At 46.0% G+C, this 13,026-nt stretch overlaps 1 protein-coding gene across 3 annotated transcripts in view; it reads left to right on the plus strand.

Moving 5' to 3' along the window:
• Positions 1–13,026, plus strand: part of B3GAT3 (beta-1,3-glucuronyltransferase 3) — a 34,526-nt gene that overhangs the window by 7,519 nt on the left and 13,981 nt on the right. For all 3 annotated transcript variants that reach the window (XR_008845379.1, XM_056527539.1, XM_056527540.1), the window contains exons 4-5: positions 5,165–5,495; positions 6,955–7,245. Coding sequence is in view for 2 of the 3 variants with exons in the window: in XM_056527539.1 (XP_056383514.1) it covers positions 5,165–5,495; positions 6,955–7,245 (622 nt within the window). In the remaining variant the exon portion in view is untranslated. The remainder of the gene's footprint in view (positions 1–5,164; positions 5,496–6,954; positions 7,246–13,026) is intronic.

Consider the following 13,026-nt stretch of genomic DNA (forward strand, 5'->3'; position numbering starts at 1 on the left):
AACATAAAGTAGAAGATGTCACGGAAAAACAATCTCTGAATCAGAAAGAAAAGTAAAACCATCCCAGAGTTATTAATGCTTAAAGTGACAGTGGTCAGATGTGCAAAAAATGCTCGGGTCCTTAAGGTGAAAATGGTCTTGGGCTTATAAATGGCGCTGCGGCACGGGAGGGTTATGAAGCGAGCGCAGGAGCTGAGCTTGCATCATACCTGCATGGACCCGGCTGCTATCGGCAGCCAGGACCCGTGGCTAATGCCGGACACCGCCGTTCAGGCAGATGTCCGGCATTGACTCTTTAGAGGCGACGGTCAAAGTTGATCACCACGTTGAAAGTGAAAGCTTCCCGGCAGCTCAGTCGGGCTGATCGGGACCATCGCGGTAAAATCGTGATGTCCCGATCAGCTAGGACACATCAGGAGGGTGCCTTACCTGCCTTCTACATATCCGATCGGCGATTGATTGCTTCAAGCCTGAAATCCAGGCTTGGGCAATCAACCGCCGATAGCACTGATCAATGTAATGCAATGGCAGTGATCAGTGTATTGAATCAATGTACTGCATGTTATACCCCCCTATGGGAGCTGTAACATTGTGGAAAAAAAAAGTTAATAAAGATGATTCAACCCCTTCCCTAATAAAAGTTTTAATCACCCCCCCCCCCCCACCCAAACATGTGGTATCGCCTCGTGCGTAAATGTCCAAACTATAAAAATATATTGTTAATTAAACCGTACGCGCAAAAAATTTTTTCCAAAGTCCAAAATGTGTAGTGAAGTGATCAAAGTCCGACCAGAACAAAAATGGTACTGATAAAACATTCAGATCACGGCGCAAAAAAATGAGCCCTCATACCGCCCCGTACCTGGAAAAATAAAAAAGTTATAGGGGTCAGAAGGGGACAATTTTAAATGTGTAATTCAAACCTCTATAAGTAGGGTATCATTTTAATCGTATGGACCTACAGAATAAAGATAAGGTGTCATTTTTACCGAAAAATGTACTGCGTAGAAACAGAAGCCCCCAAAAATTACAAAATGGTGTTTTTTCATCCATTTTGTCTCACAATTACGGATGTCCACCATTAACCCCCTCAGATGTCGTGATCAATACAGGTCACGGCATCTGCAGCATTGTGGACACTAAAATGGAGGATCGGATCGCCCGCAAACTTTAACTTCCGACATGCTGGAAGTTATAATTTTGCAACAGCTGGAGTCACACTGATGGGGAAACACGGAAATAGCTAATTGGAAGGCTTGCCTTTTTATATAGTTTTAATAATGGTTATTAGATTGCTTCTATTAGCCTTCATTCCTCCAGGATTGCATTGTGTTTGATGGGCTAAGTAGAGTATAATAACTCTAAAACAAAAATAGAGAAAAAGAAACTTAGGCGCACATCCACATATTGTATTTTGATCTAATTGCTTCTCAGCATAAATTCAAACACTAACAGGTTGTTAGTACAGTGACCCCTCGACCTACGATGGCCCCGACATACGATCATTTCAACATACGATGGCCTCTCAGAGGCAGCATCAACATACGATGCTTTTGTATGTCGGGGCCATCGCATAAACTGCTATCCGGCAGCGCAGACTGCTTCAGCTGCCACCGGATAGTCGTTTACGGTGCCCCATGAGCTCCGGTGATGTCTCTTACCTGTCCTCGGGGCTCCGGCGCGTCCTATTCAGGATCCCTGCATCGTCAGCACTCTCCATCTTCGTCATCATGGCGCTGCGCACGCCGTCCCGTCATCCAATAGGAGCGGCGTGCGTAGCGACGTGATGGCGGCGATGCAGAGCGCGGATGCAGAGGCCTTGCCGGAGCATCGGGGACGCGGCGATGGACGGAGACATCCAGGGCAGCGGTGACGAGCGGTGACGGTCCGGAGCGGCGGGGACAGGTGAGTACAACTTCCTCTAACAGTGGTCTACAACCTATGGACCTCCAGATGTTGCAAAACTACAACACCCAGCATGCCCGAACAGCCAACGGCTGTCCGGGCATGCTGGGTGTTGTAGTTTTGCAACATCTGGAGGTCCGTAGTTTGTAGACCACTGTCCTATACTCTACATTGCACGAATCCTGGTCCATTTGGAACGGATTACTAGAGATTAGCGAATTTACAGTAAATTCGATTCGTCACGAATAGAGATGAGCGAATTTACAGTAAATTTGATTCGTCACAAACTTCTCGGCTCGGCAGTTGATGACTTTTCCTGCATAAATTAGTTCAGCTTTCTGGTGCTCCGGTGGGCAGGAAAAGGTGGATACAGTCCTAAGAAAGAGTCTCCTAGGACTGTATCCACCTTTTCCAGCCCACCGGAGCACCGGAAAGTTGAACTAATTTATGCAGGAAAAGTCATCAACTGCCGAGCCGAGAAGTTTGTAACAAATCAAATTTACTGTAAATTCGCTCATCTCTACGGAGGGACCACTGTATACATTTTGATCGAAAATTACAAGCCCACTCGCCACGTCAAGACCACCTAGTCAGAGTGGCGTAGCGCCCAGACGTTTTTAATTAGCAGGAGACTGCATAAGGGTTTCCTCCTAGCATTCTCCCAGCCCTCTGGCAGGGAGCACTTGGTAGGTATTCACATTGGTGTAGGTTGCACTGCAGCGGTCATTGTTGCTGTGATGCTTTGTCTGTGGGGTGGAGTGGCCTGGAGCCAGGGACTTAGTCGGGGAGCAGTGGGGCTGACTGGCCAGTGGGTCGCTCCCCCTGTGGGCATGGTGTTGTGGTGGTGGTGGCAGCCGCTCGGTGCTACGCCAATGTTGGGTTAGGGACCCACTCTAAATAGGTGGCTTTGATGTGGCGAGTGGGCTTGTACTTTTTGATCAAAATGTATAATAACAACCTGTTGGTGTTTGAATTTATGCTGAGACACAAATAGATGAAAATACAAATGGTGGATGTGCAGGTGTGTTTCTTTTTTTTCTTTATTTTAGTTTTACAAGAGTATAAAATAATAATAATAATATAAAAATTAAATAATATTATTATTAATTAATTTTTATATTATTATAATTTTTTTATATTATTATTAATTATTAATACATTTTTATATTATTATTAATTAATTTTTATATTATTATTCATTATTTTTTTAAAATACGTTTTATTGAAGATTAAACAAACATCAGACAAATCGCCTCACAGAGCAAAATGGTATAAAGCGGAGTACACAATTAAAAAAAGGCACTGAGAACATGTACAAGTAAGCAGGATGTAAACGACATAATATATAAAGATCCGGCAGTAATCAGTGCAGTGAGGACACAGTCTGAGGAAAACCAAGAACAACCAGTTGAGAAACCTTAACACAAAAAGAGGGTGAACAAGGTGAACGAAAAAAAAAAAAAGGGAAAAGAAAAAAAAAAAAAGGGGGATGGTATGTAATATAAAATCGGCAGAATAATATTGAATAGAGGCCGTAGTGTAGAATTCAGCAGATATCGCCACATCTAGTCACGAGTACCAAGCATAATGTTTCTAATGTTAAGGCAGACCCATGCGTCCACAGAGGGGAGGGAGTACACACATCCAGCACAACATCTTAACACACATAAATCAAAGGGGTATATACAACCACATTTAGGAAGGGATGGGCAGTCATGACCTTAAGTCCCCTCAGGGGATGCAGAGTATGAACATTGGGTCAATGGTGAGGAGCACCAGGGACCCCACACAGAAAGAAATTTACCAGGGCATTTTCTATTCTTGTAAACAAGATGGGAGAAGGGTATCATAGCATTAACCAAAGCTTTCCACTGAGACAGGGAAGGCGGGCCGGGGTCCATCCATTTGAGGGCAATCGACTTCCTAGCAAAAAATAAGGATTCTCGCAATAAAGTGCGCACGTAATGTGGCCACACTTCCTCATCCAGAACTCCAAATAAACAAATCAGAGGGTCACACCCCGGGGGAGGTTGGATAATTGTGGCAAGAAGACCAAGGACATCCTGCCAGAAGGATCTTATATCAGGGCAAGCCCAGATAAGATGCCAGAAATCAGCTTTAGCCGCACCACATCGATGGCAGGCGTCCGAGTCAGAACGACCCATTCTATGCAAACGAACGGGGGTAATGTAACTATAATGTATAATATTTAGTTGAATCAGTTTATTATTAGCAGAAGGAGACACCATCATATGTGAGGAAAGCATCTCCTCCCAATCATCTTTAGTCAAATTGGGAATATGAGATTCCCAGTGTCGGACAGCCGGCAACCGGGAACGGGAGTTCTTGGCCTGAATGAGGTGCGTATATAGGATGGACACCAGTCCCCTAGGACCCTGCGATTTTAAAACACCAATAAGAGGGAATGTCGATATGGGTGCACGTCCAGCAGGGAACTGTGTTGACAATGCATGACGGAGCTGTAGGTATTTAAAGAAGCAGTGTCGGGGTAAATCATATTCTGATTGCAGTTGCTCGAAGGAACACAAAACATTATCCCTATACACATCGCCCAGAGTGAGCACACCAGCATTCATCCAAAAAACAGAGTCTAGAGTCTCACCCACATGGATGAGAAAGGGGTTGTGCCATAGAGGGGTATCAGACGGGATATCAGCATATCCATATACTGACTTAGCGGCCCGCCACACTTTTACAGCCAGCTTATGTGAAGGTAGGTAAGCACGACCCCCTAGAGTAGGGCTTTCTAAGAGCATCCGGGGAGACACTGAGGGGACGAACCTATCCAGGCATTGTTCAGAGTCGGGCATGGAGTCTCCCAGAACCCAATGTCTAATATATCTCAACTGCCCCGCCAGGTAATACAAATAAAAATCAGGAAGGGACATACCCGCCTCCAGCTTGGGACGCTGGAGAGTGGTGAGACTAATCTTAGGTCTGCTAGGTCCCCAAATAAACGGAGACAGAAGGGAATGTACAGAATCAAAAAAGGACTTAGGGACAGGAACCGAAGCATGTTCTAGGGTATACAAGCATTTGGGGAGAATAATAAGTTTGATAAGATTAATACGTCCAGAGACGGACAGTGGCAGCTGGGCCCATATCCTAAACTTAGATTTAATGTAAGGCAGGAGGGAGAGAACATTGACCTCAAGATCTATATTATTCATTATTATTAATTAATTTTTATATTTATTATTATTTTTTTTTCTTTTTTTTTTTCTTTTGTCTTGGTCAGACCTCACCAGCGGGCCGAACTTACCCGCCTGTCCCAGACGTTACTTCTTGTCCCTGCTCTTCACTGGATCTTGGTGGAGGACTCAGCGGAGCGCACTAGTTTGGTGTCTGACCTGCTGGCGCAGAGTGAATTGAAGTACACCCACCTAAATGTGCAGACCCCGCCAGCAATGAAACTGAAGGACTCGGACCCCAATTGGTTAAAGCCGCGCGGAGTGGAGCATCGAAACGAAGCTATACGCTGGCTTCATGAGAACCGATCGCCCAAGGACCATGGGGTCGTTTACTTTGCTGATGATGACAACACTTACAGTATTAAAATCTTTAAAGAGGTGAGTTGTTTCTCGTTCCTTTTCAATTTTCTTCGATGGCTTTATAGCAAATGCTCCCTGGTCTCTCAAATACATTTGAAAATAGGTTTCGTCAAATGTGAAAGGGGTGCTCCACTGGAAAACTTTTTTTATTTATTTTTTATCAACTGGTGCCAGAAAGTTAAACAGATTGGTAAATTACTTCTATTTAAAATTCCTAATCCTTTCAGTACTTATGAGCTGCTGTAGTTGAGTTGTTCTTTTCTGTCTTGGAAAATGACACCAGCTCAGACTTAGCTTAGCTTTTTGGTGTATGTGAAGAGTGAGATTTCAGAAAATTTGTATCCTCCACAAAATTTATCAAATGCCGTGCGACCATTTTAATAAATTTGACGCAGTCATGCAAGAAAAGAATAGGAAATAAAAAAATTGAACTACGTCGCACATATTTTAGTAAATGCCCCCCAAGTTCCTGAGTCTCTCATCTGAATGGAATAGCAGTCACACGTGCATTGCCGCTCAATCTGTCTGTGGTTGCTGCCAGAGATAGCTGATCACTGTATTCTGTAGTTCCTATAGACTGGTGTTCTCCAATCAGTGTGCCTCCAGCTGTTCCAAAACTACAACTCCCAGCATCCGGGCATGCTGGGAGTTGTAGTTTTGCAACAGCAGGAGGCACACCAGTTGGGAAACACTGCTATAGACAATGAAGGAGCAGCAATGCACACATGTGACTGGCGATACTTTCCAATGGGATGGGAGACTCCCTGGTTGACAACTCTTTTATAATTTTTTTTTTTTTTTTTTTGCCCCAATATGAGAGGAAAATTCAGAGACTGAAAATGTTGTTTAAAGGGGTATTCCAGTGGAAAACCTTTTATTATTATTATTATTATTATTATTATTATATTTTTTTTTTCTTATTTTTTTTTTTTAAATCAACTGGTGCTAAAAAGTTAAACAGATTTGTAAATGACTTCTATTAAAAAAAATCTTACTCCTTCCAGTACTTATCAGCTGCTGTATGCTCCACAGGAAGTTCTTTTCTTTTTGGATTTCTCTTCTGTCACGACCACAGTGCTCTCTGCTGACCTCTTCTGTCCATTTTAGGAACTGTCCAGAGCAGCATATGTTTGCTATGGGGATTTTATCCTGCTCTGGACAGTTCCTAAAATGGACAGCAGAGAGCACTGTAGTCGTGACAGAAGAGAAATCCAAAAAGTAAAGCATTTCCTCTGTAGTATACAGCCCCTAAAAAGTACTGGAAGGATTAAGATGTTTTAATAGAAGTAATTTACAAACCTGTTTAACTTTTTAGCACCAGTTGATTTAAAAATAAATAAATAAATGAATAAAAAGTTTTCCACCGCAGTATTTTTAATCTTGAATGTTGGCACCTAAAAAAAAAATAAAAAAAAAAAATTGTATACTACTTTTATTGACCTACAGACATGTTAACTTTCTTCTTTATTTTCTGTAGATGCGTAACACACTAAAAGTATCTGTCTGGCCAGTTGGTCTGGTTGGAGGGCTCCGATATGAAGGTCCTGTGGTCAGTGCGGGCAAAGTAGTCGGCTTCCATACAGCCTGGAAGACGCACCGACCGTTCCCCATAGACATGGCTGGATTTGCAGTATCCTTGTCGCTACTTCTGAGTCATCCAAAGGCGCAGTTTGACCCGAACGCAGAAAGAGGTTTTCTGGAGAGCAGCCTTCTGGGGCCGATGGTCACGGCTGAGGAATTGGAACCCAAAGCTGATAACTGCACTAAGGTTTGTTTTTGTACATAAAGCCATCACAGGGTTCCTTTGTCCCTATTATTGTCACCAATTATTGAATATTTATTATTTATTTATTATAAAAAAAATTGATATACCTACCATATTTTTCGCCGTATAAGACGCACTTTTTCTTCCCCAAAACTGGGGGGGAAAAGTTAGTGCGTCTTATATGGCAAATACACATTAAAACCCTGTCCTATCGCGACGGTCCCTGCGGCCATCAATGGCTGGGACCCGCAGCTAATACAGGACATCACCGATCGCGGCGATGCCCTGTATTAACCCTTCAGATGTGGCGATCAAAGCTGACCACCGCGTCTGAAGCGAAAGTGACACTAACCCGGCTGCTCAGTCGGGAAGTTCGGGACCGCCACGGTGAAATTGCAGCGTCCCGAACAGCTTACAGGACACTGGGAGGGACCTTACCTGCCTCCTCGGTGTCTGCTCCGTGCCGGGATCCCCTGCATGGTCGGCGCTCTCCTTCATCATCATCACGTCGCCCCGCACGCCGTCCCGTCATCCAATAGGAGCGGCGTGCGTAGCGATGTAATGGTGGGGACGGAGAGCGAGAAGACCCGGCAGGAGCGACAGGGACGCGGCGACAGCGATGGAGGGCGACATCCAGGGCAGCGGTGACGGGTCCGGAGCGGCGGGGACACGTGAGTATTACCTCCTATACCAGTGGTCTTCAATCTGCGGACCTCCAGATGTTGCAGAACTACAACTCCTGGCATGCCCGGACAGCCAACGGAACCCTTTAAAATTGGGTGCATCTTATATGCCGGAGTATCTTATATGGCAAAAAATGTGGTGTGTGTATGTATATATAATTTTTTTTTAAATGTATTTATTTTTTGCATATTGTATCACGTGCTGTTTTGCATACACATTTTGGTACACTGTTTCACTGGTTGTTCATGCAATGGTCACAACTTTTGAAGACCTTTGCAAAAGTACAATGCATATGGTCCAAAAATATGCAAATCTACACCACCCCAAGCAGAGCTCTAGAAAATAAGCTCTGCTTGGGGTGGTGTAGATTCGCATATTTTTGGACCATATGCATTGTACTTTTGCAAATGTTTGCACACAATGCAATCTTTCCCTCAACGCCGCAAAACTCGTCGCCAAAAAAATGCAGAGAAAACCAGTGATAAATTCCCCCCCTATGTACCTGAACTGTCCATGCAAGGTAAATGAGAGCTTCCCTATTATCTCAGCAGCAGTAGTGCTTAGGGTAACAATTTCCTTGTTTTACTGCTGCTGTTTATTTCCTTTCTGCTCATAGCACCTTGAAAAGCCAGTGAATCATTAAAGAGTAGCTCCCACCATCTGTTTTTTGTTTTTTCTTCTGTCCCTGCCTATTGCCCATCTATCCCTAACCCCCTCCCTACCTTAAATTTTTTTTTTCACTATATTAAAATGGCTTTTTGTCTGCCCGGTAGTGTGCTCACTACCAGGCAGACTTCCCCAGCAGGCGTGACGTCACTGATGCCTGCTGGGGCCGACACTTCTGCCCTTAGTTCACTATACAGGGTGCCTCCAGCTGTTTCACCACTACAACTCCCAGCCTGCCCTGACATCTACTGGCATGCTGGGAGTTGTAGTGTTGAAACAGCTGGAGGCACCCTGTGGTGAAAACAATAACTTTGTTAGCGCCGCAGTGCTACCCCGAAGCTCGCTCCCCCCCCCAGCCATACCTCTAGTGCAGAGCCTGCCGCGGCGCTACCCCGAACCCCGCTCCCATTAGGCCGGCATCGGTCCTAATTCAGTGGTGACATCACGCCAGCCTGCAGCCGGCCACTAGGAGGGGGACCCCTAGTGGCCGGTTTTCAACATTAAAATAGACTATTTTAATGAAAAAAAAAATGTAATAGGTTTATATTAGAGATATGCTGTAGTAAAAAAGTACTACAACATATCAAAAAAAAGCTTGGTGACAGTGCCCATCTAACCCCTTATCCTTCCACATGCCATCTAGTACTGTATAAATCATCCCCTAGCACAGTGCAGCCTGTTCAGTGCTTAAGGTAACCATTTCCTTGCTTTTCTCCTGCTTTTTTTTTTTTTTTTTTTTTTTTTTACTTTTTTGTCTGTATGTCAATTACATTTGAAATACTTACTCACTAGCAATTACTTGCTAACAAAATATACACATGGTTACTGCACGTTACCCATGTCATGTGGCCATTAAATAGTAATCACATTTTTTTTTTTTCCCGGCCCTATTGGGGGTTTTGGTATCTCCCTATCAGCGCGGTGCGCATGCTGGAGGGGTCATGTGAACCAATAAGGGCCTTGGCTGGTGCTGGTCCTGCCCCTTCCTCATTCATCTAGCCCTCCCCCTCCCACTCACTCTCTTCTCTGCTGATGACCGGCTTTTCTTCACACAGCTTGCTTCTTCTCTTCCTGAGGGACACAGACACTGGATGAGACTGCTCCATTTTTACTTTTTCTTGCACTATGTCCAACCCCAGAACTGAACCCCCCTCCTCCTCCTCCTCCAGACAGGTCACTGCAGCCCTGGACATCTATTATGCCTGTGTGGGCCAGGGCATTTTGTCCGGAGCCCCTTCGGAGGATTTTGCGGATCTTGCACTTTAACTCTCCAATGCCGGAGACTATTTGTTCTCTGCTTCTATGCTCTCGGCCTGTTGTACGGCTTTTGCCACAGGTAATCTAGTGGCACTTTGTCGTTCCATGTGGCTCAAGACCTGGGACGCTGATACCGCTTCCAAGAAATCTCTCACTGAGCTTCCTTTGACTTGGTCTCGACTTTTTGGAAAACTCCTGGATGAGGAAGGCTCCTCACAGGATAAGGAAGGCTCCTTCTTTCAAGACCCATCCTTCCTGGAAATCAGATAACCGTTTTAGCCACTTCACGGCCAAGTCAGGCATCCGTAAGCCCCAAGAAAGGGGGTTACGTCCGCCTATCCTGGATCTGAAGCTCCTCAACCGCCATCTTATCCTACGTCATTTCCATATGGAGTCTCTCCGTTCTGTAGTTACCTCCATGGATCAATGGGAGTTTCTGTCCTTGGTGGATATCAGAGACGCCTACCTCTACATCCCCATTTTTCCAGCACATCAGCAATATCTTCGCTTCGCAGTTCCAGAGGGCCATTTTCAGTTTGTGGCCCTTCCCTTTGGACTGGCCACGGCTCCAAGGGTCTTCACAAAGGTCCTGGCAGCAGTGATCACCATCTTGTGAGCACAGGGTGTGTTCGTAACTTCTTACTTGGAGGACCTCCTGGTCAAGGCTCCAACCAGGGCCCAGAATCGGAAGAGTCTCCAAATCACTCTTCAGAGCTTGTCACGGTTCGGCTGGGTGGTTAATCAGGACAAGTCCAACCTGACTCCCACCCAGTCTCTAATCTTCCTGGGACTCCGGTTCGACACTGCGACTGCCCAGATTTGGCTTCTGCCGGACAAGTGCCTTGCCCTATTATCAGGAGTTCGGATTCTCTGGCGTCCTGTTCCAGTTTCCATTTGGTTCTGCATGGAAGTCCTGGGTCGGATGGTGACGGCCATGGAAGCCGTTCCTTTTGCCCAGTTTCATTATCGCCCTCTTCAAATTTCTCTTCTGTCCAAGTGGGACAAGTCTCTGCTATCCCTCGATCACAGGATCATCCTTACTTCCAGGACTCTTCAGTCCCTCCTGTGGTGGCTTCTGTCCCCTCTTCTTCGTCAGGGGCGATCTTTTTTGCCCTTCCACTGGCAGGTCATCGCGACAGATGCCAGTCTCAGCGGTTGGGGAGGAGTCTTCAGGAACTGGATGTCCAGGGACTTTGGTACTCCCGGGAAGCTCTTCTCCCCATCATCATCCTGGAACTCGGGGCAATCTACCTTTTTGCCTCCGCCATTGGGAGCACCTTCTCCAGGATTGTCCTGTTCGTGTCCAGTCTGACAACTCCACAGCTGTCGCGTATGTCAAGCTCAGAGTTCCCTCCATCTTGGCAATTCACATACCGGGGTGAAAAACTGGGAGGCGGACTTTCTCAGCCACTCCTCAGCCAACCCTGGCGAGTGGTCTCTTCATCCAGAGGTGTTTGCGAAAATCTGCAACCTCTGGGGCACCCCGTACGTGGACCTGTTTGCGAAGTCCCAGGATCCCTTGGCCCTAGCGGTGGATGCCGTGGTGATTCCCTGGTCGCACTTCAGCCTCCCCTATCTCTTCCCTCTTCCTTTCCTTCCCAGGGTTCTGAGGAAGCTAAAAGCGGAGGGCATTCCCGCCATTCTCGTGGCTCCGGACTGGCTAAAGCGGGCGTGGTACGCAGACGTGGTTCGTCTAGTGGACTATGTGCCATTGCCCCTCCCAATTCGTCCCGACCTGATCTCTCAGGGTCCCCTTTGCCATACCAATTTACAGTCACTGCATTTGACGGTGTGGTGGTTGAGACCACGGTTCTGAGGGCCAGGGGGTTCTTTCCTCAAGTAGTTCGCACTATGATCAAGGCACGCATGTCTTGTCGGTCTTATTTTCATTGGTGTGAATCTCACTTATTTTCTCCAGTTACATTCTCTCTCCCACGGCTTCTTTCCTTTTTACAGCTGGGGCTGGAACAACGCTTGGCTCTTAGTTCCCTTAAGGGACAAGTTTTGTCTCTCCATTCTCTTTCGGCATCCCTTGGCGTCTGATCCTCACATCCGGACTTTTCTACTAGGTGTGGCTCATGCGGCCCCGCCTTACAGATCCCCCTACTCCCCCCTTGGGATCTAAATCTGGTTCTCAGTGCCATGCAGGGTACTCCCTTCGAACCTCTCAGGGACGTTTCTCTTCGCCTCCTTTCCGGGAAAGTGGCCTTCCTCATTGCAGTTACTTCTATTAGGAGGGTTTTGGAGCTGGCAGCCCTCTCCTGCCGCTCTCCCTACCTGGTCTTACACCAGGACAAGGTTGTTTTTCATCCGGTCCCGTCCTTTTTACCTAAGTTTGTAGCCGCCTTTCACCTAAATGAGGACATCGTCCTTCTGTCTTTTTGTCCTGTTCTGTCCCATCCCAGGGAACGTATGCTCCATTGGCTTGATGTGGTACGGGCTTTTTGGATTTACCTCTGTCACTCCTTCCTTTCGCCGGTCGTTGTAAGGGGCTTCCTGCTTCGAAGGCAACCATTTCACGGTGGATACGTTCTGCCATTTCAGAAGCTTACTCTGCAAGGGGAAGACTCCTCCTTTTCAGCGTCTCCGCTCATTCCACTCGTTCTGTCTGAGCCTCCTGGGTTCTACGCAACAGGGCTTCAGCCTTGCAAATTTGTAAGGCAGCTATCTGGTCGTCTTTACACACTTTTACAAAGTTATACCAGGTACATGCCTTAGCATCTGCTGATGCTAGTCTGGTCGCAAGGTGTAGCAGGCGGCTGTGGTCCAGCCTTCCACCTAAGTTAAAAAAAATAAAAATACTTTTACCCACCCCGGGGACTGCTTTGGTATGCTCCAATGGAGCCTATCGAGAAAAGTAGATTTTTTATTTTATTTTTATGCTTAAATGGGCACTGTCATGAATTACAAAAATTGATATGTTGTAGTACTTAAGTACTACAACATATCTCTAATATACTTTAATAAAAAAAAAAAAAAAAGTGATTTTAAACAAGTTTAAAATCACTTTTAAATTCGGCCACTAGGGGTCGCCCTCCTAGTGGCCGAATGCATTCGGCAGTGACGTCACTACTAAATTTCGACTCATTGAAGACTGGCAATGAGTCGAAATTCAGGCACTGCGGTGCTCGCTCCCGCCTGTCAATCAAACAGGAGAGAGCGAGCACGCTGATAGCT

The sequence above is a fragment of the Hyla sarda genome, chromosome 6 (assembly GCF_029499605.1).
Source record: "Hyla sarda isolate aHylSar1 chromosome 6, aHylSar1.hap1, whole genome shotgun sequence".
Classification (NCBI taxonomy): domain Eukaryota; kingdom Metazoa; phylum Chordata; class Amphibia; order Anura; family Hylidae; genus Hyla; species Hyla sarda.